This window comes from Nuphar pumila, chromosome 14, assembly GCF_984573655.1.
Source record: "Nuphar pumila chromosome 14, dmNupPumi1.hap1.1, whole genome shotgun sequence".
NCBI lineage: Eukaryota > Viridiplantae > Streptophyta > Magnoliopsida > Nymphaeales > Nymphaeaceae > Nuphar > Nuphar pumila.
In genome coordinates, this window is record NC_143262.1 from 20,598,844 (window position 1) to 20,626,353 (window position 27,510).

Here is a 27,510-nt window from a genome sequence, read left to right on the forward strand (position 1 = left end):
TCGTTAAAATACTAGTTTATACTTTAACTTATATACATAAACTAATTTTAATGATAAAATATCATGAATTTAGTCATAATTTATGCTTAAAAATATAATGCATAAATTAACCAATATAAAATACATGAATTAACATATATAAGTCATGCTTTCTTAATAATGAATACTTATAAAGCATGAAAAATAACAAAAAAGCTTATATGGGTAAAACCCAGGGTCCTCAAGTTGAAACCGGCCTGAAAATACCCTAAAATGGCCTCAAACCGGTCATCTAATGGTCTCAACCGGTTCTAGACCTAATGAACCAGTGAAAAACATGAATAAAAGCTCATAAAACTCTATAAACGAATGAGAAAATCTTTGTCTTTTCATGAATTCATGGAAACAAAGTCTCTACATCTTAGAATCGGTAAAAGCTATAAGGAACTGGTCAAAAATGACTTTGAACCGATCCGAGAAAGAACCGTATCGATCACTGATCTGGTTTATGTGTAAATAGTGTCTGGATCCTGTTACGATTCCTATATGATCCAATTCAGATCTAAATCCGATTCATAATAAAAACCCAAGTCTCTGTAATGGGAGGCTGAAATAGGCAGTTACCACTCTGCAGTTGCACCAACTGCCTGTAACTCCACCCCACGATGTATCCATATTCCAAAGTCTTCCTCTCTTTCTTGAATAAAGAAAAAGTTTCATTAATGCTTCAAAGCAAACTCACGTGGCTTAACGTGCCTTAGACACTCCTCCATCTCGATTTTCTCACTTACTATATATATATATATATATATATATATATATATATATATATATATATATATATATATATATATCACCACCATGTTAATTAGCAGGCTCTCACCCTCACCCTCCCTCACAGTCACAGCAGCAAATTAACCCCATGAGGCCCCTGATTTTTTCTCTCTTCCTACTCCTCCCCTTGCTCTTACACCACTCTTTGGCACTACCACTCTCCACAAACTCTCGATGGATCGTTGATGATGAGACTGGCAAGCGCGTCAAGCTCGCCTGCGTCAACTGGGTGTCCCATGTCGACACGATGATTGCCGAGGGCCTCAACAAACAACCGTTGGATGCCATATCCAAGCTCATATCTGCCATGGGCTTCAATTGTGTTAGGCTCACATGGCCCCTCTTCCTCTTCACCAATGACTCCTACTCCAATCTGACAGTTAGATCCTCCCTCAAGAGCTTCAATCTAGTAGAGTCGATTGCAGCACTCCAGATCCACAACCCTGATCTCATAGATCTGCCTTTGATTAATGCATTTAAGGTAAACTGTGTCCTAATTTGTACTCTTTTCAACTTTGAAAAGGAAGATGCAAGCTAGGGTCTGAGTCTGGAATAGGAAAGCAGATCAGGCCATGCTGAACGTGAGCTTTTTTTCTCATGCCAACATCGTGGCCGTCCAAAATGCAAACAGACGGCCACGATGTTGGCCTGAGCAAAAAGCTCATGTTCAGCATGACCTGATCTGCTTCCGTCTGGAATACCTGCTGTAGAAGTATTCTTAGCTAAGGCGGGCTTGGAGGTAGTTTTGCATTTCAGACTGGCTAGCTAGCTACTCATAGCGCTATCTGGGGAATCGAAGATGGGTATATATATTGTCAAAAATGGACACTCGAAGGTCGATTTAATCAATTTCCTAGATATCCTCTGTTGGTTAGCTAGTACTTTTATGATTGTATCTGCAGATCTAGCCTACTAACAGCTTAATTGGATCCTCCCTCTAGCTAGTTTAATGTGCAAGTTTTGTATCGATCGACTTAATTGTTGGTGTGTGTGTGTGATGATGATGATGGATTAACTCTTCCATGCACGCGTGCATCAGGCAGTTGTATCAAGCCTTGCTTCCAACTCGGTGTTTGTGATTCTGGACAACCACATCAGCAAGCCCGGATGGTGCTGCAGCATCTTCGATGGCAGCGGCTTCTTTAATGACCGGTACTTCGACCCCAACACCTGGATCAAGGGCTTGGTGCGTGTGGCTTCCATGTTCAACAACAGCAACTTAGTGGTAGGGATTAGCCTGAGGAACGAGTTGCGTGGCCCCAAGCAGAACCAGCAGCAGTGGTTCCAGTACATGCAGAAGGGAGCAGAGGCTGTTCATGCTGCAAACCCTCATGTGCTGGTTATACTCTCTGGGTTGAGTTTCGACACGGATTTGAGTTTTGTAGAGAAGAACGGAGGCACCTCTGTGAAGCTGAGCTTTCCCAACAAATTGGTCTTCGAATTGCACTGGTGAGAGCAGGATGAATATTATATGCGGGTTATTTTGAAGCTATCAAATAAACTTTTTTTTTTCAAGGAAAGCTATCAAATAAACTTTTAATTTATCTGTTTAATTTGATTATAGAATGGTAATTGAAAAATTGGTGCTAAACTCTAATATGTATGTATTCACTACTGTTGGTGCAGGTATGGATTCTCTGACGGTCAGGCTTGGGTTAACGGTAATCCGAACCAGGTTTGCGGGTCGGTAGTCAGCAGTTTCATGAGGAGGGGAGGGTTTTTATTGAGGGGAGAGAGAGAAAGGTACCCATTGTTTCTTAGCGAATTTGGGTTGGATGAGAGAGGGGTTAATGCCAACGACAATAGATACTTGAATTGCTTGCTCGGCGTCCTGGCTGATATGGACATGGACTGGGCGTTGTGGGCGTTACAAGGCAGCTACTACGTGAGGGAAGGCAAGATTGGGATGGATGAGACGTATGGCCTATTGAATTGGAATTGGTGTGGACCAAGGAACCAAAGTCTCTTGAAAAGGATTTCCTTCCTTCAATCTCCACTTCAAGGTGAGTTGCGTTATTTAACTTGGTGCTTTGCTTTCCTGAATGCTTATTTGCTTCCTTCTTCTTGACTTTTAATTGGTCGATCCATCTCATCTAATGGGCTTATAATTATAAATTCTTGGATGATATTGGAAATTACGTGGGAGTTTCACTCATCCCCCGTCTTCATGTATACCCCTCTTAAATCTTATGATGCAAGTTATTTCAATCAAAACTAACCTTATAGATGGATTCAACAACATGGTCTTTTTTATCTTTTTTTTTAATGAAAAATATAACAGTTGATTTTGGAATCACCAAAAAGTCCTATGATAGATTTCAACGATTTAAATGTCGAATTTTACTAAATGAACACATTTATAGAGTTCAATTTGATGTAAACAACTAGCATCAATTAAATCCTGAGGGGTTATGAAGGTAGGGATGACATAGGGATGAATGAAACGGATTTGTGGTCTCCTCAAATTTGGAGAGCAGACAGCCCCAACCATGCAGTGACTATGGACTGGGGCGAGGGACAAGGTCTCCACCCCTACCCTATTTCAAAATCCGGACCTCCATCCCTGCATGGGTGTGGACTTTAACCTCCATCTCCGCCTTTATCCCCGATTCAAATGGGGCGAAGCGGGATGGGGACCCAATTTCCCCTCTTTCTATTGCCATCCCTAAAGAAGGGTTGGAGACGAGGCGGGGTGGGGTGGGGCAAGGAGGAGGTCGGGACAGGGTGGGTCGGGAAAAAACATAAGTCCATCCCCACATGGGTTTTTGATTTTAACCTCCATCCCTTCCCTCATCTCTGTTTCATGTCCTCCATCCCCGGTCCAAACAAGGTGAGGCTGGGCAGGCCCGTCCCCCCCCCCCCCCCTTCCCGGTCCACTGCCATCCCTAGTAGTGACCCCTCCATTAATATGAGGCCCCATGCCTCTCTTCCCCCGCCCCAACTTGAAAGGGCCAATGACATACGTTAGACAATTCTAATGAGGTGGACAATGAAAACCTTGACACCGACACCTTTGAAGAACACGGATCTTTCCATCATACATTCAATCTTAACCATCCAATCAACAGCAAGTCTAGGATTGAATGTACATAGACCAAAGTTCATAAATTTAAACAAATTTATTATATTAGCAAGCTGGGTCCAAGCAAAACAAACAAACAAATAAATACATTCAAGATATACATCATAAACAGTTAGGATCAGGGTTCCAATCTGGAGGCTTATCCATCCACAACCGGCTTTCGTTCAGGAGACCCAACCTCGCCTTGCAGTTTCTCAATAATGTGACTTTTGATAATGATATTTTGGTTGCATATCACACAAAGGTCAATATCATGATTGATGATATACTATTTTATTTATCATATATTTACAATGTCAAGAGGCTGGTGCGATCTTAGTTTGGAAGTTTTGCCAATAAACTAACTATTCTACTGGGTACTTACATTATCATGAATGATGTTTGAGTTTAGGTCCGGGTCTATCGGAGCAGAGCCCATACCAATTAATTTTTCATCCATTGACCGGACTGTGCATAACAAGAAAGTCACTCTTGGATCCACTCATGCTTGGACCATGTATCGAGTCGGAAGCCTGGACCTACACAGCTCAACATACTCTAGAGCTGAAGGGAACCTGCATGTGTTTTCAAGCCGTCGGCTTGGGCAAGCCTGTGAAACTCGGAATCTTTTGCTCTGAGGCGAATTCCAGATGGGAACCGGTCTCCGACTCGAACCTCCATCTAGCTTCCAATTCCTCAGATGGAACCCTCATGTGTGTGGACGTTGACTCGGACCAAAATATTGTCACTAATCCGTGCAAATGTTTAAACAGAGATCAGAAATGTGACCCAGCAAGCCAGTGGTTCAAGATCATTACAACCACTAGAGACCCAGCTGGCTCATCATCAAATGTCATCAAGTCATCATTGGATCGGTTGCCGGAATTCATGGATATTTTCCCTGGAAAATTAGGGCATTGGCCACAACGGATGGGTGCAGGTGGACAAGAAGGACGTATGGCCTAACAATGATGCATACTCAGTTAGGATTGGTTATTGATTTTATATGATATATATACCATTGTACGTATTGGTTGTTGATTTTATATATGATATATATACCATTGTATTTGTAGCAAAGATATGCATCTACCAAGGCATTGGGGATGATTTGAAGATTGTAAGCAGGTACGATTAATTTTTAAAATAAACTTAAAATGGATCAGCTCATCATCAATTTATCATCTAATTGGGCTTAAGCTCATAGCATTAATTAATATCTAGCTGGGTCTTTTAAGTCAGTTGCGTAGCTTACCTAACTTTGCTGATCATTTAAATACGAAAAGAGAGCAAACTGTCGCACAACTTCAACAGGGCATAACTTTGTCATCTACCAATGAATTTTAATGATTTTTATGGCATTTGGCTGCGTTTATTTACTAGGTCAAATGAGCCGATCAAAGTTATACATACTATATACAGTAAATTTTGAACTGCAATTATTTACTTATCGGAGAATAGTATAACGATTGATTAAATAGTACAATTGGGTGCAGTCAATAAGCTGTCTATACTCAGGTAACTTGAATACATCACTTTCCAATTTGGGTAAACATTCTCCTTTGTAATCAGTGATTGTATCTGATCATACTTAGAAAAGAAAGTATAATCTAATTCGAAAGTATGGTACTCACTAGAACAAATAGGGGTTCCATGTATAGAAAAGAACATGGAGTGCTGTGGATGTTAATGAAAGTAAGGAGGGTCTGAACACCCAACTTTCAATTTTCCTTACATTCTTGTGTGAATTTCCTTTTATAGCTTTCAGTTTTTAGGATCCGGTTGAAGTTTATTTTTTTTTTTAGGATTTATAACCCAAAGAAACTGCACCTGGCATTAAGCCTGCCATACCTATGATGGTAGTGCCGGCATGTTAAAACTCTGAGGCTAGGACCCCTATGCTACGCGTTGGCTTGCACAGAGGGGCGACATCCATGAGAATCGAACCATGACTACCCATCTAGATGCCAAGGTCCCACCCCACTATGCCAACCACCCCTTGGGGTCCGGTTCAAGTGAATTGGAAGAACAAATTTCTCCTCCCCAAATTACAGATCACTTTCAGAGGAAAGACCAATAAATCAATTTGAAATGCTCAGCATGTGGGCAGCCCAGAGTCTAGGGATGTAAACAGTTAGGATTCACGTCAAATATCTGATTGAATCTGAATCCATTTAGTAAAATTTTGTAGCCAAAATTGGATCCAATTAATAATCAAATCTGGACTGAGTATTGTGTTTTGCATCCGAATCTGAGTCGGAGTCCAAATAAATTGTGAATTAGACTAAGATCTGATTGCAAATACAAGTGTTGGAATTTAAGGTACTTGAATCCTGATCTAGTTTTAGCTGACGCCCATCCGACTCCAAATCTGACTCAAGATCCAATAAGTTCAGACTTGGTAATGCCTGGATCTGACGTGAGTCCAACCCATTTACATCCTTGCGAGAGTCCTAGACAATTCAAAGCTAGGGCGTTGAACATGAATTGGTGACCTGTTTGGCAAAACCTGGCTACCAAATCGGTTAATAATAATAGTGATTGTTAATAGGTCCAAGGTGATGATGCACCATCAAAAGATCCTTGATCTTGACTTGCCTAAGGTTTTTATGGTTATGGGATCTTAAAGCCAGGCTTCCATGAACTCTGCAATTCAAAATAATCCCATTTGTGGTTCATCCTAGGATTTACTACATTTGGGATGCTTAAAGTCCCATCTCCTTTTATTCAATTTGGTTGCATATTTGGATACTCAAGTCCAAAATTTTGGTGATTGGCAATTCTTGCAAGGTTCACATACACCTGTTTATTTTGAATGTGAGAAAAAAACAAGAATGAAACCTTTGCTCCATTAAATTATCATTAGGACACTTTTGATTCGAAGAGTAACCGAGCCACTATGAACAGATCTCAAGCTGAAGCTTCATATCCAAATTGTAAAAAGATAAAGATAAGAAGGTCACAACAATTGTGCCACCAAATGGCCTGCGACGAAGTCTCGTATAGAGCAATAAATTCTGCCTACATGGTCTGAGCAGCAGTTGTACATTGCTTTTCACTTCTCCATGAGACATCACCACCACTACAAGAATTTCGTAGAATAGCGACGGACGTTATCCGTTGCTAATCCGTCGTTAATCCATCGCTAAAATTGTTAGCGACAGATTTGCGATGGATAGCGTACGCCACTAATTCACGATCGCTAATTAGCGACAGAAAATATATGTCGCTAAATTGTGAGGGAATAACGAATGCCACAATTCGTCGCTAAATATGATTGATTTTATTTTTGCGACCGATATAAATCCATCGTTAATCCATCACTAAAATTTACCGATGGATAATATCCGTTGCTAAATGGCGTCGCTATTTTGTGCCTGAATTTTTGCTGAATTTTAGTGATGGATACATATCCGTCGCAAAATTTTAAAAAAAAAATTTAAAAATTTGTTTGAAATATGAATATCGAGAAATTTTTTTCTTGTTGTGCAAATTATATAACTTGTGTATAAACAAAGAACACATAAAAAAAAACATATACAAAATAGGCAAAATAAATTTAACAAGCAAGTTATAAGTGAAACAATTTTAACAAAGAATATATACAAAAGGTTTCGTTTCAAACAACATGTGAAATAAATTTAACACATGAACAAGCTACTCCTCGCCAAGATTTGGAGCATCCTCCTCCTCATAGTCTCGGTCTGCCCCTCCATCCATGCCTCCATCAGCTCCTCTACGCTGATCATCTCCAGCATCCTATGAGAGAACCGAAATGTTAGTATTGATAAAACAAAATATATTGAAATAAACTATATACAACGCACATAAGCATTTCAATCTTCAACCTACATTTGCTATCTAATTGATCTATTGACTTGTAGATGGGAAAAGTAAGGATGAAGAGAAATTATCCAAGAGCATTGACATGTTGAAGCAGATCTCCTTGACACTTAAAGAAGGGATAGATATGTTTGATTATGTTGTTAAAGATGTGTCATAATGTAGGGCTTGAAATCAGCATTTGTTGGGAATTTTATTTGCTAGAAATTATCCAAACAAGAGCTTGAAATCAGATTTGTAGCCAATGAAATGCCCAACATAATTTCTAGCAAATGAAATGTTGCTATATGCTGTTAATGATGTGTCATAATGTTGGGCTTGAAATCACCAAATTTGAGATTAAAACGAAGCCTTAAAACAAAAAAATTAAGAAGAAAATGGAGGATATTTGGTGTCATTCTCTCAACTGGCTTAGCATAAAGGCATGGGCAGCTCTTATCTCACATAGGATGTCAATGGTTGGATATAATTGGTATTCGATTCGGATTCAAAATTGGGTAGTTGGATCCGACAATAAAATTCACATCCAATTAGTAATTGGATATGGACACGGTATAAAGTTTTTCTTTACCGAATCCTATTGCATGTAAAAATTTGGATATGAATTTATATTTTTAATATTCAAATCTAAATCTGATTCTGAATCAAATTAAGTAATATCTGAATAAGTGGATATGGTAAAAGCCATATCCAATCCAAATCCGATCCTATGACATTCCTAATCTCACAATTGGCAAAAGCATAGCATGTATTAAAAGAATTCACAAACATGCATGAAGCGTATTTTTAAAATATTATATAATGACTTTTTTTGGCACTTAAGTGAAAATTTCTCTTGCGTAGAAAACTTTTATATTTTCAAGAATCACTGTGGCAACTTTTAAGAATGAGACTTAAAACCTTTGAAGAAATTCAAGAGTTCATTGCCAAGCTAAATGCATTTCTATTAGCTGTCCCCTAACCCCAAAAGAAAAAATATATATATATATATTAAAATTCATATAATTAAATTGAAAACTAAAATCTATGAATCACTTTTCTAAACTAAATTTGCTGCTGCCAAGATTTTCTAAAGTTTGTTGTTAGCAGTTCATCATCAACCACTAGACTAATGTCATATAACGTCTATAAAGCCTACAAACTAATTTTCTGAAGTCTATTGTGTTACAGTTTATCAAAAGAATTGTGATGGAGTGCCTACATACTAAACCTCATGATTATGCTCCTTGACACATATAACAACATTTCATTTGCTAGAAATTATCCAAACAAGAGCTTGAAATCGGATTTGTCAATTCAGAGAATCAAACAAGCACACATAATGTTGGGCTTCACATGCTCACTCACTCATGGATTTTTCTTTGATTTTGTGGTACTTAACCATGAGAAAAAGCTCTAAATTAAGCACAACAGCCAGGTGTCTATTAATTAACATGGTCAATCATCAAAAACACACCTTCATCAGATGTCTTGCAAAATACATTGGATGAACCCAGTGCATGGTATCTGGGTATCCCCACTCAGTTGAAGACCCTGATATATTGATCTCATCAATCTGCAAAGAAAAGGTGTAGATAAGTATGCTTTTTGAAAACCAATCAAGTGCTGCAGCATAAGAAGAAACACGTGAAAAACAATTTCCAAACCTCTTCATGATCATCATCTTCAAAGTATATTTCATCAACACTCCCAGTATCCAGAGATCCATAATGATCATTGATCAATCTCCTATTAGCTTTATAAATTGGCACATCCAGGCCAATCAAAACATTCTGAATGAAAAGAATCAATAAATTAAGCTGTAAAATATGTTCAAGCTTATGTTTCTTTTCGGAAGTTTAAAATAACAGCTTTGTAAGAACAGATATGGTACTTACCACATGATTGCCAGCTTCATGATCTTGCATCATGTTTTCATCATCATAAATTTCAAAGTACATATCTGCAAACGAAAAAAAATCAGTTAACAGTGATACTTATGTGTGTGTGTGCAGATGTGAGAATGTGTTCGTTTGAAGTTATTCATTTATATTGTGCAACCAGACCTCCATAATCATCAATTACATATTGATATTCAGCCCATGAGGCACGACCATGTGGCTCACGGTGAACCATGCCAGGAACTACCAACAATGCCCTGATATTAGCCTACAACCACAATCATAAACTGCTGAGTACATAAAAATGAAGCTTCAATCATAAATATGTGATAACATTCATCTAGGTTTAAGATTTACCTCAACAGTAGTTCTAGCTATTTCAGCATCTGTATGCATCTTGTCCTTCCTTATGTGGTCTTTCAGTTCTTCAAGAGGGTGGTAGCCTATATCTCTCCCATAGTTAGAGGCATCAGGTACAAAATCTGAGTAATCTGCAACAACCCACACTTTTGAAAGAGACATATCATGTTCTGTTGACCTGAAGTGAGACAAGGTTCCACCATATAATGGATTTTTGCATCTGAAGCTAGGTAATAAAGAACCTTTGGTTAAGACATAAGTCAATAATACATGCTAAAAGTATAATGCTAAAACAAAGCACCCACATATCATCAGTTGTTTTACAAAAATAGATCATGAAAATTACACTTCTTAATGAAAGTTCCAATGAGATATTAGAAAAGGAAAGTTGCTGGTGCAGAAAGGGAAACAATAAATCTCTGATTCACAGCTTCCGACCACCCATTTAAGTTCTCTAGTAGCTTTTCATAAGGGAGATTTATTGGGAATTTCACTGCACAGTATAATGAGAAAAGACATTTTTATTTTCCAACAAGTCAAGATCTAAAAGTATAATGAGCTTGAAAAATCAATCTTATTAGGGGAACAAGCATAAATCAACAAAAAAGAACTAAATAATAGAACTAGGCTTATTATAATCTTTGTATCATGTGCCTAACACACTTGATAAAGAATGTCCACGCAGAAGAGTGACTGCAGTACCTTATTCTTTCTTTCATTCAAACACTAGTCGAACAATGAATGTAACCATAGCTGAAGATATGACTTATAATGACAACAATGATGATGACAATGGTGATGATGTATACAACCATATTCCATGAAATATAAACATGAAATATGCACTTGAACTATCTAATATAAGAAGCTGAGATGTAGAGCCATCTTTGCTGAGCAATGGAAAACAAAAAGTTTCTTTAGCAATCAAGTAGGTATTCAACCTTAGCCATAGAGCAAGAGAAAAAAAATACATACAACCGTATACATGCCAAATATACTTTAGGGTTTCTGCCCTCTTTCAACAACACACATTGCAGAGAAAGGAGACCCCTCACCTTTCGGCAACACATGTTGCAGAGAGGGGGAACCAATTACCTTCCGATAACACTTGAGAGAGAGAGAGAGAGACATACCTGTGTTGCCGGTGGAAGGTATGGTAGGCGATGGATTACAGTCTAAAGAGAAAACTAAAGGTCGCCCGAGGATTTTGGCCAGTCGTCCATCCTCTCAGCACCCGAACAGAGGTGAAACTCCGGTGTGGGGAGCGTCCATTAGTCCTTCACCGCGGTCATTGAGTGGGGAGAGAAACAGGGGCAGGAGAAAAAGAGAGAGAGATTGTGCCCTAAATGGGCATTTTTATATCGCAAATTAGCGACGGATGCGCGACAAAAATTTTCCATATCAAAATCCATTGCTACTTAGAGACAAATTAGCGATGCGAAAAATCCGTCTCAAAATTCATCGCTAATTTGGGATAGATTAGTGAAAGAATTTTTTCATCACTAATCTGTGCTTAATTTGTGATAGATTTTGAGACAAAATTTTTGCAGCGCTAATCCGTCTCTAAGTAGCGACGGATTTTGAGACAGATTTTTTATGTCGCTAATTCTGTAACTAATTTCAATTTTACGGACAACTAGTTTTCTCTAGCCAATCCGTTGTAAATTTGCAATGAATTATTTTTGTCACTAATTAGCTTTTTTCTTGTAGTGCACCAGCTAATAGAAAGATATATTGAGTAATGAATTTTTTACTATCGAGACATCCTTCTAAGTCCACATCAGAGTATCCAATGACCTCTAGATGGTCAACTTTTCTGTAGGTCAACATGAAGTCCTTCATTTCTTGTAAATAGCGTGTGACCTTCTTCGCTGCCTTTCAGGGCGCAATGCCTGGAATTAACTGATATCTACCATGCATTCCCACAACAAATGCTATATTAGGTCGTGTGCAGGTCTAGGCGTACTGCAAACTCTCAATTGCTAAAGCATATGAGATAGTTGTCATCTGAGCCTTTTCATTATCATCCCGAGGGCAATTCTTTAAGCTCAATTTATTCCCTTTCACTATAGGTGCCGAACTAGGAGAATAATTCTTCATCTCATATCTTTTAAGAACCTTAAGGATATAGGATTTCTGAAAGAGGCCAATGACACCCTTAGTTCTATCACGACAGATCTCGATTCCAAGGACATATGTGGCCTCACCCATGTCTTTCATATCGAAATGAGAGGAAAGAAAATCTTTTGCCTCATATAATAGACTCAAATCATTAGTCGCAAGAAGAGTATCATCAACATATAAAACCAAAATTATAAACTTACTCCCATTAGTCTTAATGTAAATGCACTGATCAACAATGTTTTCAGTGAATCCAAAGTTCATAATTACCTGATTAAACTTTTTATACCACTGGCGGGAGGCCTATCTAAGTTCATAAATTGACATCTTCAATTTACAAACTAAATGATTTAAGTCATCTACACTAAAACTAGGAGGTTGTTGCATGTATACCTCCTCTTCCAGATCCCCATTCAGGAAGGCAATTTTTATATCCATTTGATGTAGCTCTAAATTAAAATGAGCTATGAGGGTCATGATTATCATCAACGATTTCTTAGTTGAGATAAAAAAAAGTCTCATTATAATCAATGCACTCTATCTGTGTAAATTTTTTTGCAACAAGCCTAGCCTTGTACCTCTTCACTTGACCTTTAAAGTTTGTTTTGGTCTTATAGATCCATTTACAACCAATAGGTCTAACTCTATCAGGTTAGGATAGAAGATTAAGCTCTTCTTTCATGGCATTGATTCAATGTGTTGATCTTTCACTTTCAATGGCTTCTGCATATGTGAAAGGATCATCATCAATATCTATGAAATTATTTGTAAGACCCATAATTTTTCAGTATCTTTCTGAAGAAATTCACGAGGCATTTTCAAGTAAAAATAGCATCTGAACCCGAAATACGAATCAGATCGATTTGTACGAGCCAGTTATACTTAGGATATTCGTCGAATTGCGAATATATGCTCAAACACTCTGGAAGCCATAACTTCCTAACTAAACGAAATCAATAGATTCGTACGAGCCAACTTTCTTAGTTACGTCAATACGAAGAAAATGGCGTACTCAGAATTTTTCGAAAAAAATTGCCGGAAACCCGAAATTCTTGCGGGACCCACGGAAATATTGGTGGGACCCACAGAAATATTCCTCAGAAAATATCTTGTGGGACCCACAAAATATCCTATGGAAATATCTTGTGGGCCCCACCTCAAAAGGAACCTCCAGGAATTAAAATATAGCTCAGGGGTAAAAGGGGCATGGAAAAACCCAAGAGGAGGTGGGCTTGGGCTATAAATAGCCCTCCCCACTCTCTCTCTTCTCATAATTTCGACCCCCCCTCTCTCTCTTGCCTTCTCTCTCTCCTAAACTTCCCCTAGTGAGCCCAAGTGAGTCTGAGCCCACCTGACCTGGCCTGAACCCACCTGACCTGGTCTGAGCCTGCCTGACCTGGTCCTAGCTCACCTGACCTGGGTCTGAACCCACTTGACCTAGTCCAAACCTAGTTGACTTGACTTGAACCTAGTTGGGTTTAAAGTCAAAGTCAAAGTCCGTTTTGGTCCAGATTCCGGTTTGGATTTCTGAACCCAGACTTAGCCTACTTGAGCTGAGTTCGAACCTGCTGAACCCAGTTGACTTGGATCGAACCCTGTTTGGTTCAAACCACTTAGGTTGAGTAGCTTGACCTACTCTACCTCTTTCTCAACTAAGTCAGCTTCATCTGACTTAGTCTGACCTCTCGAAGGAAGGCTCGAAGCCAAAGAAGCAACCCAGAGCCGTTTCTTCCACGATTTGAAGTAAGTTCGCTTCGTTGATCCATCTCTCTCAAGTATTTGATTGTTTGTATATAGAATATACTTTCTGAAGTAGTATCTTGCTTTAGTTCTTGGTTGAGCCCTCTAGGACGCTTCGGTGTTCACGCGCTCGCCTCGTAACTATCGTCGGATATATATGTTCGAATGCGCAGTATATGCGTTCTTCAAAATAGTATCTCACCCTAGTTCTTGGTTGAGCCCTCTAGGACACTTCGGTGTTCACTCGCTCACCTCGTAACTATCGTTGGATACAGATCTAGGTGTATATCTGCTGATTCTGCCGACGCGTCTTATATCGCACAGGCTATGTAATTTACCTTTGCCGTCGCGTCGTATGATGCCAAGGCTCCCTGTTTTCTGCACTTCCGATTTCTGCACTTCCGATTATGCATTTACTTACGCCGTCGCGTCGAACGATGCCAAGGCTCCTGCTTTCTGCAATGTCTTTACTTACGCCGTCGCGTCGAACGATGCCAAGGCTTCTGCTTTGTTATATATGTAGAATATTTCGTTCAGTTACACACCCTGAACAATAGTATATGCATTTCTTTACGCCGCCGCTGTATAAAGCACAGGTTTCTGCTTATACTACATATATAGCGCATAAATGAGCGTTCAAATGGAGATTAACTCCAAATCGCCCATGCGATTCCTTGACCGCTCCTCGTTCAAGATTCTGCTTGACGAATGAAGCCCCTATTGGAAAGGCTTCGCTTTTTGGCAAAATGCTCTTTCCGTAAAGACTAAGTCAATTACGTATGGCCTGGCTATGGCCAAGGGTTCCTGCAACCTTGATGGATGCAAAGTACGCACAACGGTGCGCATCCATTTCCTGAATTAAGCGTGGCGATTTCCTACCAAAGAGGGGAGATGCCGCTGAAATGGATAAAAGAAACGCACGCTTTCTCCGTAAAAGAGAGGAAGTGCTGCTGAAATTTCTGAAGAAGCTAAGAATAGCTCAGAAAGAACGTAGCAGGATACTCTGACATATAGCAGAGTGCTACCCAGTTCATGGTTTGCCCTCTACAATGTAGAAGGGTTCGTCGCACCACTGCCGGTAGAGCAGGGGAGGTGCTGACGAGATGGTTGGCAGAAGAGCTGCCTGAACCAATGGAACGGCATAATGATGTCCGTTGATGGAACGATGTCAGATCGGCTCGTATCCTTGTGCCTGCAAGGGCACCTTGCTCGTAAGGGCCGCTGAGCCGGAGTAGAGGTTGCGCCTTGGCTAGGTTTGGACTCGTTGCGTAAAAATACGCCGAGTAGCCGATCTATCTAGATCGAGTCATATGCATGCTCATTGAGAACGGTTACACAACCAGACTCGTAAGGGCCGAAGAGCCAGAGTGTGTTGTTTCCACCCAAAGAGGTGTGATGCTCGTGGTGGCCGATGTGCCAAAGAGCGGTGTTCTGCATGCATATGAATAAGACTTAAGGTCGCACATACCCCGTGGTTGAAGATCGTGTTAGGGGTACCCCCTCAGTAATGACTGTGTTGGGGAAGACTGAATGGGGTCGGGTACATACTCCCGTAGTGCTGAAAGCACGGGCTGCCTAAATGGCATGCAGATTCTGTCCAAGTAATTGTAAGACTGGCAGACCCCTTCAGGAATTATGCTCACTGTGGAATGACAGTGATGGTACAGCCTTGAGTGACATGTATTTTACTTTGGACCTGATAGAGTCCACGATGGCCTCAGTCACTCATGGGTTTTGGGGTCGTGGTTATCCTTAAGATCTAAGGATTGAACCCAACTACTGCAAGTAGAGGATGCATCCGAATATGGGCCTAGTAGGATTCTCCCAGTTGAAACACACTGCCCTACTATGGATAGGGTCAACAGGCCTCTGGGGTATCTAAAATACATAGAATAATCAACCCCCAGAACGTCGCGTTGATGCCCGGACAATAGCTCTACCTGCGTACCAAAGGCGGGAGCGGTTAATTATCAAACAATGCATTAGTTCTAGGTACAGCGATGTTTTGAATGTATGAGTGGATGACGTGTTGAGTCAGTCCTGCATAACCTTTGTGAAGGTGTCATGTTCGGTATACTACTGGACCGACTGGGCAAAGACCCGTGTTGTATCCGCACGACTAAGCGAAGCTCGAGGAGTTGTCCTTAGATGCGTGGGATACGGATGTGCCAAGTATGAAGACTTGAGCCAGACATCACTTTGAGACCCGAAAGAGGTCATGGCTAAGTCGTGGAGACTTAAGCGGCTATTCAAATCACAGCCTTGAAAAGGCTTGCTCTAAGTCATGAGGACTCGAGCGGATGTTCAACTCATAGCCCTGAGGAGGCTCCTGCGATATACGCTAAGTCTTGGAGGCTTGAGCGTCGTTATTGCGCATTGCGACCCTGAGTGGTCATTATCGTACTTGAGTTGAATGGTTACATGATTGCATGCTTACCAGACCATCAGTGGTTCTGACCCCGTTTTATGGGGATTTCAGGTATTGAACCTGCATGGCGATATGCGGAGCAAGGCAGCATCAAGTTCCAGGGTTTCTCTAGACAGAGTTGTACTGCTTCCTTTTATTGAACCTACACTGCTTTCCTAAGCAGTAGTGTTGTAATAAACATATGTTTTCGATAAAATGGAACACTTTGGTGGTCAATGAGTTGCTTGGCCACATACCTGCAACGTGCTCGGAGTTTTCTAAAACCGACGACTCATTATCGTCTTATTCCGCTGCTAAAAGCTTTTGTAAGTTCCGCTGCAAAGAAAAAAAAAAGAAATTCATGAAAATTTTAACTTAGCTTTGTTTTGGAAATCCGGGGCGTTACATTATTGGATTCTTGTAAATACACCACATAATTTGGATGAATAGCGGATTTCCTGGTCCTCATAGACCTCCATACATGTGTTACAGGTGATTCAAAATAAACTTTTGTATCCTTTTGTTGTATATCCTCATCAACAGCTGACTCTATTTGGGATTTATATTCATTGACCAGATTTTTTCTCATATTATTCCAAAGGACAATGATAGAAAAAACTAGGTTTTTATCCTTCGCAGGTATGAAACTTGGATATTGTATTTTCTCAAAATTAATTTTTTGAGATACATATATCTCAATAAAATTATTTTCAAGAAATCTTGCTATATCTATTTTCACTATCTGTGGTGTATGAGATGGACAATAAAACCTAAAACCTTTTGATCTTTTTGGATAACTAATAAAAAATTCACTAGTCATTCTAAGATCAAAGGCTTTTATATGTAAGTTAAACAATTTAGATTCTGTTGAACATCTCCATATGCGTATATATGACAAAAAAGGTTTTCTACTTGTTCATAACTCGTAAAAAGTCTTCTAAATAGCTTTCATGGGAACCTTATTCAAAATATACACTGTTGTCCTAAGAGCTCCACCCCACAAGGTGAAAGGAATGTTTGAGTGATTCAACATCGCTCAAACCATTTCTTTAAGCATACAGTTTCTTCTTTCAGCTACACCATTCTGGTAAGCACTACCAGGCATGATATAGTGAGGTACAATGCCTTCCTCTTATGAAAACCACACTAATGGTTCTTTCTTTTGTCTCATTTTAGTGAAACGACCATAATATTTGCCACCTCTATCAGACTTGACAACCGTAATAACGTCACCAGTTTGTTTCTTTACTTCTTTCTTGAAGTCCTTAAAAACCTGAAAGATTTCTGATTTTTCAAATAATAAGTAGAGATACATATACCATGAGTAATCATCCATAAATGTGATAACCTATTTTTCACCCATATAACACGGTGAAAAAGGGCTACAAACATCCATATGCACTATCTTCAACTTTTCATTGTTGCGTTTGCCATCTTTGCTAATGATAAAACATAGACTGCTACTGAAGGTATATATGAGTTAGTCCCTACACTAATGGGCACATGGTGGCTCATGCAAGTAGGTATGACATACAGAAAGTGAAATGGAGCAGTTGTGCATTTGATGCAATGAAAAGGCCATGTGCTGGGGATGCTTGAAATGGATGGAAATGTCATGGGTGCATGATGTCACAGCAGTACTTTGCACTGCTGCAAATGACAGGAGGAATACAACAGTATTTCACACTGATGTAGGTTTAAATGAACCACAGTTGTGCTTTGCACTGTTGTGAGTGTAATGGGGAGGTATAGCAATGCCTTGCACTGCTATGAATGCAAGAAGAACACGACAGTACTTTTCACTGTTGCAAATGCAAGAAGGACACAGCAGCGCTTTGCACTGCTGTAGGCTTAAAGAAATCACAATCGTGCCTCACACTGCTGTGAGTGTAGGTGGAAGTTGAAGAGTGTAGCAGCAAGAGGTAAGGGTGTAAGTATATGGGTGGACTAAAACACATGTATGAAAAATTATATACAACATATAGTAGATACAGGAAAAAAAAATAGATGCTCAGCAGGTTATGGCTGGTGTGTGAGTTGTAATGTGCTGCTACAGGGTGGATATGAGGACTGGCGCACAATGATGATGGCAGCACCTGGTGCTGTGTAGGGGTGGATTTGTTGTGCCCATGAGAGTGGGGAAAATATACTCAGTACAAAGTGAAAAAAATGGGAATATAATGATGTCAAGGAGATGAAACAATGGGATGACAAATATGTATGGTAGGTTATGGCAGAAAGGTGCAGAAAGTGTGATGAATGTGTTACAGCGTGAGTGCAAGGGGATTACATACAACTGTAAAGAAACTAATCTGGGAGGAACCAGAGTTTTTAATTCTCGTATGATGAAAATGCACAGAACAGAGGATGGTTGTTCACACCTACAATTCCAGAAGATTGCAAAATTTGAAATACCTTTCAATGGCGAGGCTATCAGGTAGCAAGGGAATTCGTGGTAACAGTGCAGCAGCTAGTGGTTGAAACAACCACCACTGTATTCATCATTCTGCAACATTTCCAGATCGAGCATGAGTCTGAGATCTTTTCAGCAATATTAGGAGCATCCTTCAAGCTTGGCAGCAACACTCCTAGGACTGGGTGAAAATTGGAAAGAGATATTACTGATGACTTGTGATCATCGCAAAATTTTTACTCTCGTAATATTCTCTCTCTTCATTCCCTTTTCCTTTTCTAGCCTCTATTTTCCTCTTTTTTGAAGGGAGAAAAATAAAAGAGAGAAAAAGAAGAGAGAAGAGAAAAGAAAGAAGAGAAGAGAAGAGGAATTCTTTTGCGGGTCTCACTTGACCTTAATTTTGAAAATATTTGAAATAACTCTCCTCCGTTTTTGAAATATTTGCGAGAAAACTGGGAGACGGGATCCGCTCGTCAGTACGAGGTTCGACCGTTCCTGGCGCCTTTACCAGGGGTAATCGAACCAAGGGTCGAATTCATATACAACATATAGTAGATACAGGAAAACAAAAAAAAATAGATGCTCAGCAGGTTATGGCTGGTGTGTGAGTTGTAATGTGCTGCTATAGGGTGGATATGAGGACTGGCGCACAGTGATGATGGCAGCACCTGGTGCTGTGTAGGGGTGGATTTGTTGTGCCCATGAGAGTGGGGAAAATATACTCAGTACAAAGTGAAAAAAATGGGAATATAATGATGTCAAGGAGATGAAACAATGGGATGACAAATATGTATGGTAGGTTATGGCAGAAAGGTGCAGAAAGTGTGATGAATGTGTTACAGCGTGAGTGCAAGGGGATTACATACAACTGTAAAGAAACTAATCTGGGAGGAACCAGAGTTTTTAATTCTCGTATGATGAAAATGCACAGAACAGAGGATGGTTGTTCACACCTACAATTCCAGAAGATTGCAAAATTTGAAATACCTTTCAATGGCGAGGCTATCAGGTAGCAAGGGAATTCGTGGTAACAGTGCAGCAGCTAGTGGTTGAAACAACCACCACTGTATTCATCATTCTGCAACATTTCCAGATCGAGCATGAGTCTGAGATCTTTTCAGCAATATTAGGAGCATCCTTCAAGCTTGGCAGCAACACTCCTAGGACTAGGTGAAAATTGGAAAGAGATATTACTGAAGACTTGTGATCATCGCAAAATTTTTACTCTCGTAATATTCTCTCTCTTCATTCCCTTTTCCTTTTCTAGCCTCTATTTTCCTCTTTTTTGAAGGGAGAAAAATAAAAGAGAGAAAAAGAAGAGAGAAGAGAAAAGAAAGAAGAGAAGAGAAGAGGAATTCTTTTGCGGGTCTCACTTGACCTTAATTTTGAAAATATTTGAAATAACTCTCCTCCGTTTTTGAAATATTTGCGAGAAAACTAGGAGACGGGATCCGCTCGTCAGTACGAGGTTCGACCGTTCCTGGCGCCTTTACCAGGGGTAATCGAACCAAGGGTCGAATTCATATACAACATATAGTAGATACAGGAAAACAAAAAAAAAATAGATGCTCAGCAGGTTATGGCTGGTGTGTGAGTTGTAATGTGCTGCTATAGGGTGGATATGAGGACTGGCGCACAGTGATGATGGCAGCACCTAGTGCTGTGTAGGGGTGGATTTGTTGTGCCCATGAGAGTGGGGAAAATATACTCAGTACAAAGTGAAAAAAATGGGAATATAATGATGTCAAGGAGATGAAACAATGGGATGACAAATATGTATGGTAGGTTATGGCAGAAAGGTGCAGAAAGTGTGATGAATGTGTTACAGCGTGAGTGCAAGGGGATTACATACAACTGTAAAGAAACTAATCTGGGAGGAACCAGAGTTTTTAATTCTCGTATGATGAAAATGCACAGAACAGAGGATGGTTGTTCACACCTACAATTCCAGAAGATTGCAAAATTTGAAATACCTTTCAATGGCGAGGCTATCAGGTAGCAAGGGAATTCGTGGTAACAGTGCAGCAGCTAGTGGTTGAAACGACCACCACTGTATTCATCATTCTGCAACATTTCCAGATTGAGCATGAGTCTGAGATCTTTTCAGCAATATTAGGAGCATCCTTCAAGCTTGGCAGCAACACTCCTAGGACTGGGTGAAAATTGGAAAGAGATATTACAGATGACTTGTGATCATCGCAAAATTTTTACTCTCGTAATATTCTCTCTCTCCATTCCCTTTTCCTTTTCTAGCCTCTATTTTCCTCTTTTTTGAAGGGAGAAAAATAAAAGAGAGAAAAAGAAGAGAGAAGAGAAAAGAAAGAAGAGAAGAGAAGAGGAATTCTTTTGCGGGTCTCACTTGACCTTAATTTTGAAAATATTTGAAATAACTCGCCTCCGTTTTTGAAATATTTGCGAGAAAACTGGGAGACGGGATCCGCTCGTCAGTACGAGGTTCGACCGTTCCTGGCGCCTTTACCAGGGGTAATCGAACCAAGGGTCGAATTCATATACAACATATAGTAGATACAGGAAAACAAAAAAAAATAGATGCTCAGCAGGTTATGGCTGGTGTGTGAGTTGTAATGTGCTGCTATAGGGTGGATATGAGGACTGGCGCACAGTGATGATGGCAGCACCTGGTGCTGTGTAGGGGTGGATTTGTTGTGCCCATGAGAGTGGGGAAAATATACTCAGTACAAAGTGAAAAAAATGGGAATGTAATGATGTCAAGGAGATGAAACAATGGGATGACAAATATGTATGGTAGGTTATGGCAGAAAGGTGCAGAAAGTGTGATGAATGTGTTACAGCGTGAGTGCAAGGGGATTACATACAACTGTAAAGAAACTAATCTGGGAGGAACCAGAGTTTTTAATTCTCGTATGATGAAAATGCACAGAACAGAGGATGGTTGTTCACACCTACAATTCCAGAAGATTGCAAAATTTGAAATACCTTTCAATGGCGAGGCTATCAGGTAGCAAGGGAATTCGTGGTAACAGTGCAGCAGCTAGTGGTTGAAACAACCACCACTGTATTCATCATTCTGCAACATTTCCAGATCGAGCATGAGTCTGAGATCTTTTCAGCAATATTAGGAGCATCCTTCAAGCTTGGCAGCAACACTCCTAGGACTAGGTGAAAATTGGAAAGAGATATTACTGAAGACTTGTGATCATCGCAAAATTTTTACTCTCGTAATATTCTCTCTCTTCATTCCCTTTTCCTTTTCTAGCCTCTATTTTCCTCTTTTTTGAAGGGAGAAAAATAAAAGAGAGAAAAAGAAGAGAGAAGAGAAAAGAAAGAAGAGAAGAGAAGAGAAGAGAAGAGGAATTCTTTTGCGGGTCTCACTTGACCTTAATTTTGAAAATATTTGAAATAACTCTCCTCCGTTTTTGAAATATTTGCGAGAAAACTGGGAGACGGGATCCGCTCGTCAGTACGAGGTTCGACCGTTCCTGGCGCCTTTACCAGGGGTAATCGAACCAAGGGTCGAATTCATATACAACATATAGTAGATACAGGAAAACAAAAAAAAATAGATGCTCAGCAGGTTATGGCTGGTGTGTGAGTTGTAATGTGCTGCTATAGGGTGGATATGAGGACTGGCGCACAGTGATGATGGCAGCACCTGGTGCTGTGTAGGGGTGGATTTGTTGTGCCCATGAGAGTGGGGAAAATATACTCAGTACAAAGTGAAAAAAATGGGAATATAATGATGTCAAGGAGATGAAACAATGGGATGACAAATATGTATGGTAGGTTATGGCAGAAAGGTGCAGAAAGTGTGATGAATGTGTTACAGCGTGAGTGCAAGGGGATTACATACAACTGTAAAGAAACTAATCTGGGAGGAACCAGAGTTTTTAATTCTCGTATGATGAAAATGCACAGAACAGAGGATGGTTGTTCACACCTACAATTCCAGAAGATTGCAAAATTTGAAATACCTTTCAATGGCGAGGCTATCAGGTAGCAAGGGAATTCGTGGTAACAGTGCAGCAGCTAGTGGTTGAAACAACCACCACTGTATTCATCATTCTGCAACATTTCCAGATTGAGCATGAGTCTGAGATCTTTTCAGCAATATTAGGAGCATCCTTCAAGCTTGGCAGCAACACTCCTAGGACTGGGTGAAAATTGGAAAGAGATATTACAGATGACTTGTGATCATCGCAAAATTTTTACTCTCGTAATATTCTCTCTCTCCATTCCCTTTTCCTTTTCTAGCCTCTATTTTCCTCTTTTTTGAAGGGAGAAAAATAAAAGAGAGAAAAAGAAGAGAGAAGAGAAAAGAAAGAAGAGAAGAGAAGAGGAATTCTTTTGCGGGTCTCACTTGACCTTAATTTTGAAAATATTTGAAATAACTCGCCTCCGTTTTTGAAATATTTGCGAGAAAACTGGGAGACGGGATCTGCTCGTCAGTACGAGGTTCGACCGTTCCTGGCGCCTTTACCAGGGGTAATCGAACCAAGGGTCGAATTCATATACAACATATAGTAGATACAGGAAAACAAAAAAAAATAGATGCTCAGCAGGTTATGGCTGGTGTGTGAGTTGTAATGTGCTGCTATAGGGTGGATATGAGGACTGGCGCACAGTGATGATGGCAGCACCTGGTGTTGTGTAGGGGTGGATTTGTTGTGCCCATGAGAGTGGGGAAAATATACTCAGTACAAAGTGAAAAAAATGGGAATATAATGATGTCAAGGAGATGAAACAATGGGATGACAAATATGTATGGTAGGTTATGGCAGAAAGGTGCAGAAAGTGTGATGAATGTGTTACAGCGTGAGTGCAAGGGGATTACATACAACTGTAAAGAAACTAATCTGGGAGGAACCAGAGTTTTTAATTCTCGTATGATGAAAATGCACAGAACAGAGGATGGTTGTTCACACCTACAATTCCAGAAGATTGCAAAATTTGAAATACCTTTCAATGGCGAGGCTATCAGGTAGCAAGGGAATTCGTGGTAACAGTGCAGCAGCTAGTGGTTGAAACAACCACCACTGTATTCATCATTCTGCAACATTTCCAGATCGAGCATGAGTCTGAGATCTTTTCAGCAATATTAGGAGCATCCTTCAAGCTTGGCAACAACACTCCTAGGACTGGGTGAAAATTGGAAAGAGATATTACTGATGACTTGTGATCATCGCAAAATTTTTACTCTCATAATATTCTCTCTCTTCATTCCCTTTTCCTTTTCTAGCCTCTATTTTCCTCTTTTTTGAAGGGAGAAAAATAAAAGAGAGAAAAAGAAGAGAGAAGAGAAAAGAAAGAAGAGAAGAGAAGAGGAATTCTTTTGCGGGTCTCACTTGACCTTAATTTTGAAAATATTTGAAATAACTCTCCTCCGTTTTTGAAATATTTGCGAGAAAACTGGGAGACGGGATCCGCTCGTCAGTACGAGGTTCGACCGTTCCTGGCGCCTTTACCAGGGGTAATCGAACCAAGGGTCGAATTCATATACAACATATAGTAGATACAGGAAAACAAAAAAAAATAGATGCTCAGCAGGTTATGGCTGGTGTGTGAGTTGTAATGTGCTGCTATAGGGTGGATATGAGGACTGGCGCACAGTGATGATGGCAGCACCTGGTGCTGTGTAGGGGTGGATTTGTTGTGCCCATGAGAGTGGGGAAAATATACTCAGTACAAAGTGAAAAAAATGGGAATATAATGATGTCAAGGAGATGAAACAATGGGATGACAAATATGTATGGTAGGTTATGGCAGAAAGGTGCAGAAAGTGTGATGAATGTGTTACAGCGTGAGTGCAAGGGGATTACATACAACTGTAAAGAAACTAATCTGGGAGGAACCAGAGTTTTTAATTCTCGTATGATGAAAATGCACAGAACAGAGGATGGTTGTTCACACCTACAATTCCAGAAGATTGCAAAATTTGAAATACCTTTCAATGGCGAGGCTATCAGGTAGCAAGGGAATTCGTGGTAACAGTGCAGCAGCTAGTGGTTGAAACAACCACCACTGTATTCATCATTCTGCAACATTTCCAGATCGAGCATGAGTCTGAGATCTTTTCAGCAATATTAGGAGCATCCTTCAAGCTTGGCAGCAACACTCCTAGGACTAGGTGAAAATTGGAAAGAGATATTACTGAAGACTTGTGATCATCGCAAAATTTTTACTCTCGTAATATTCTCTCTCTTCATTCCCTTTTCCTTTTCTAGCCTCTATTTTCCTCTTTTTTGAAGGGAGAAAAATAAAAGAGAGAAAAAGAAGAGAGAAGAGAAAAGAAAGAAGAGAAGAGAAGAGAAGAGAAGAGGAATTCTTTTGCGGGTCTCACTTGACCTTAATTTTGAAAATATTTGAAATAACTCTCCTCCGTTTTTGAAATATTTGCGAGAAAACTGGGAGACGGGATCCGCTCGTCAGTACGAGGTTCGACCGTTCCTGACGCCTTTACCAGGGGTAATCGAACCAAGGGTCGAATTCATATACAACATATAGTAGATACAGGAAAACAAAAAAAAATAGATGCTCAGCAGGTTATGGCTGGTGTGTGAGTTGTAATGTGCTGCTATAGGGTGGATATGAGGACTGGCGCACAGTGATGATGGCAGCACCTGGTGCTGTGTAGGGGTGGATTTGTTGTGCCCATGAGAGTGGGGAAAATATACTCAGTACAAAGTGAAAAAAATGGGAATATAATGATGTCAAGGAGATGAAACAATGGGATGACAAATATGTATGGTAGGTTATGGCAGAAAGGTGCAGAAAGTGTGATGAATGTGTTACAGCGTGAGTGCAAGGGGATTACATACAACTGTAAAGAAACTAATCTGGGAGGAACCAGAGTTTTTAATTCTCGTATGATGAAAATGCACAGAACAGAGGATGGTTGTTCACACCTACAATTCCAGAAGATTGCAAAATTTGAAATACCTTTCAATGGCGAGGCTATCAGGTAGCAAGGGAATTCGTGGTAACAGTGCAGCAGCTAGTGGTTGAAACAACCACCACTGTATTCATCATTCTGCAACATTTCCAGATTGAGCATGAGTCTGAGATCTTTTCAGCAATATTAGGAGCATCCTTCAAGCTTGGCAGCAACACTCCTAGGACTGGGTGAAAATTGGAAAGAGATATTACAGATGACTTGTGATCATCGCAAAATTTTTACTCTCGTAATATTCTCTCTCTCCATTCCCTTTTCCTTTTCTAGCCTCTATTTTCCTCTTTTTTGAAGGGAGAAAAATAAAAGAGAGAAAAAGAAGAGAGAAGAGAAAAGAAAGAAGAGAAGAGAAGAGGAATTCTTTTGCGGGTCTCACTTGACCTTAATTTTGAAAATATTTGAAATAACTCGCCTCCGTTTTTGAAATATTTGCGAGAAAACTGGGAGACGGGATCCGCTCGTCAGTACGAGGTTCGACCGTTCCTGGCGCCTTTACCAGGGGTAATCGAACCAAGGGTCGAATTCATATACAACATATAGTAGATACAGGAAAACAAAAAAAAATAGATGCTCAGCAGGTTACGGCTGGTGTGTGAGTTGTAATGTGCTGCTACAGGGTGGATATGAGGACTGGCGCACAGTGATGATGGCAGCGCCTGGTGCTGTGTAGGGGTGGATTTGTTGTGCCCATGAGAGTGGGGAAAATATACTCAGTACAAAGTGAAAAAAATGGGAATATAATGATGTCAAGGAGATGAAACAATGGGATGACAAATATGTATGGTAGGTTATGGCAGAAAGGTGCAGAAAGTGTGATGAATGTGTTACAGCGTGAGTGCAAGGGGATTACATACAACTGTAAAGAAACTAATCTGGGAGGAACCAGAGTTTTTAATTCTCGTATGATGAAAATGCACAGAACAGAGGATGGTTGTTCACACCTACAATTCCAGAAGATTGCAAAATTTGAAATACCTTTCAATGGCGAGGCTATCAGGTAGCAAGGGAATTCGTGGTAACAGTGCAGCAGCTAGTGGTTGAAACAACCACCACTGTATTCATCATTCTGCAACATTTCCAGATCGAGCATGAGTCTGAGATCTTTTCAGCAATATTAGGAGCATCCTTCAAGCTTGGCAGCAACACTCCTAGGACTGGGTGAAAATTGGAAAGAGATATTACTGAAGACTTGTGATCATCGCAAAATTTTTACTCTCGTAATATTCTCTCTCTCCATTCCCTTTTCCTTTTCTAGCCTCTATTTTCCTCTTTTTTGAAGGGAGAAAAATAAAAGAGAGAAAAAGAAGAGAGAAGAGAAAAGAAAGAAGAGAAGAGAAGAGGAATTCTTTTGCGGGTCTCACTTGACCTTAATTTTGAAAATATTTGAAATAACTCGCCTCCGTTTTTGAAATATTTGCGAGAAAACTGGGAGACGGGATCCGCTCGTCAGTACGAGGTTCGACCGTTCCTGGCGCCTTTACCAGGGGTAATCGAACCAAGGGTCGAATTCATATACAACATATAGTAGATACAGGAAAACAAAAAAAAAATAGATGCTCAGCAGGTTATGGCTGGTGTGTGAGTTGTAATGTGCTGCTATAGGGTGGATATGAGGACTGGCGCACAGTGATGATGGCAGCACCTGGTGTTGTGTAGGGGTGGATTTGTTGTGCCCATGAGAGTGGGGAAAATATACTCAGTACAAAGTGAAAAAAATGGGAATATAATGATGTCAAGGAGATGAAACAATGGGATGACAAATATGTATGGTAGGTTATGGCAGAAAGGTGCAGAAAGTGTGATGAATGTGTTACAGCGTGAGTGCAAGGGGATTACATACAACTGTAAAGAAACTAATCTGGGAGGAACCAGAGTTTTTAATTCTCGTATGATGAAAATGCACAGAACAGAGGATGGTTGTTCACACCTACAATTCCAGAAGAT

At 40.0% G+C, this 27,510-nt stretch overlaps 2 protein-coding genes across 2 annotated transcripts in view; one reads left to right on the top strand and one right to left on the bottom strand.

Moving 5' to 3' along the window:
- Positions 1–901: 901 nt before the first annotated feature.
- On the top strand, positions 902–7,877 carry LOC149816586 (glycosyl hydrolase 5 family protein-like). Its single transcript, XM_089986931.1, has 5 exons — positions 902–1,294; positions 1,853–2,262; positions 2,440–2,816; positions 4,648–4,734; positions 7,759–7,877. The coding sequence occupies exons 1-5, from the start codon at positions 902–904 to the stop codon at positions 7,875–7,877; spliced, it is 1,386 nt and encodes a 461-aa protein (XP_089843057.1).
- Positions 7,878–9,161: 1,284 nt separating this feature from the next.
- The window catches only part of LOC149816587 (uncharacterized), an 81,462-nt gene continuing 63,113 nt past the window's right edge, over positions 9,162–27,510 (bottom strand). The window contains exons 2-6 of the mRNA XM_089986932.1: positions 9,955–10,135; positions 9,763–9,865; positions 9,595–9,659; positions 9,364–9,489; positions 9,162–9,272 (exon numbers count right to left, since the gene is read on the bottom strand). Coding sequence (XP_089843058.1) covers positions 9,162–9,272; positions 9,364–9,489; positions 9,595–9,659; positions 9,763–9,865; positions 9,955–10,135 — 586 coding nt within the window. The remainder of the gene's footprint in view (positions 9,273–9,363; positions 9,490–9,594; positions 9,660–9,762; positions 9,866–9,954; positions 10,136–27,510) is intronic.

Coding starts and splice junctions, on each gene's coding strand:
- LOC149816586 (XM_089986931.1), top strand. CDS start 902: ATGAGGCCCCTGATTTTTTCTCTCTTCCTACTCCTCCCCTTGCTCTTA. Junction 2,263..2,439: donor TTGGTCTTCGAATTGCACTG/GTGAGAGCAGGA, acceptor CTGTTGGTGCAG/GTATGGATTCTCTGACGGTC. Junction 2,817..4,647: donor CCTTCAATCTCCACTTCAAG/GTGAGTTGCGTT, acceptor ATGTTTAAACAG/AGATCAGAAATGTGACCCAG.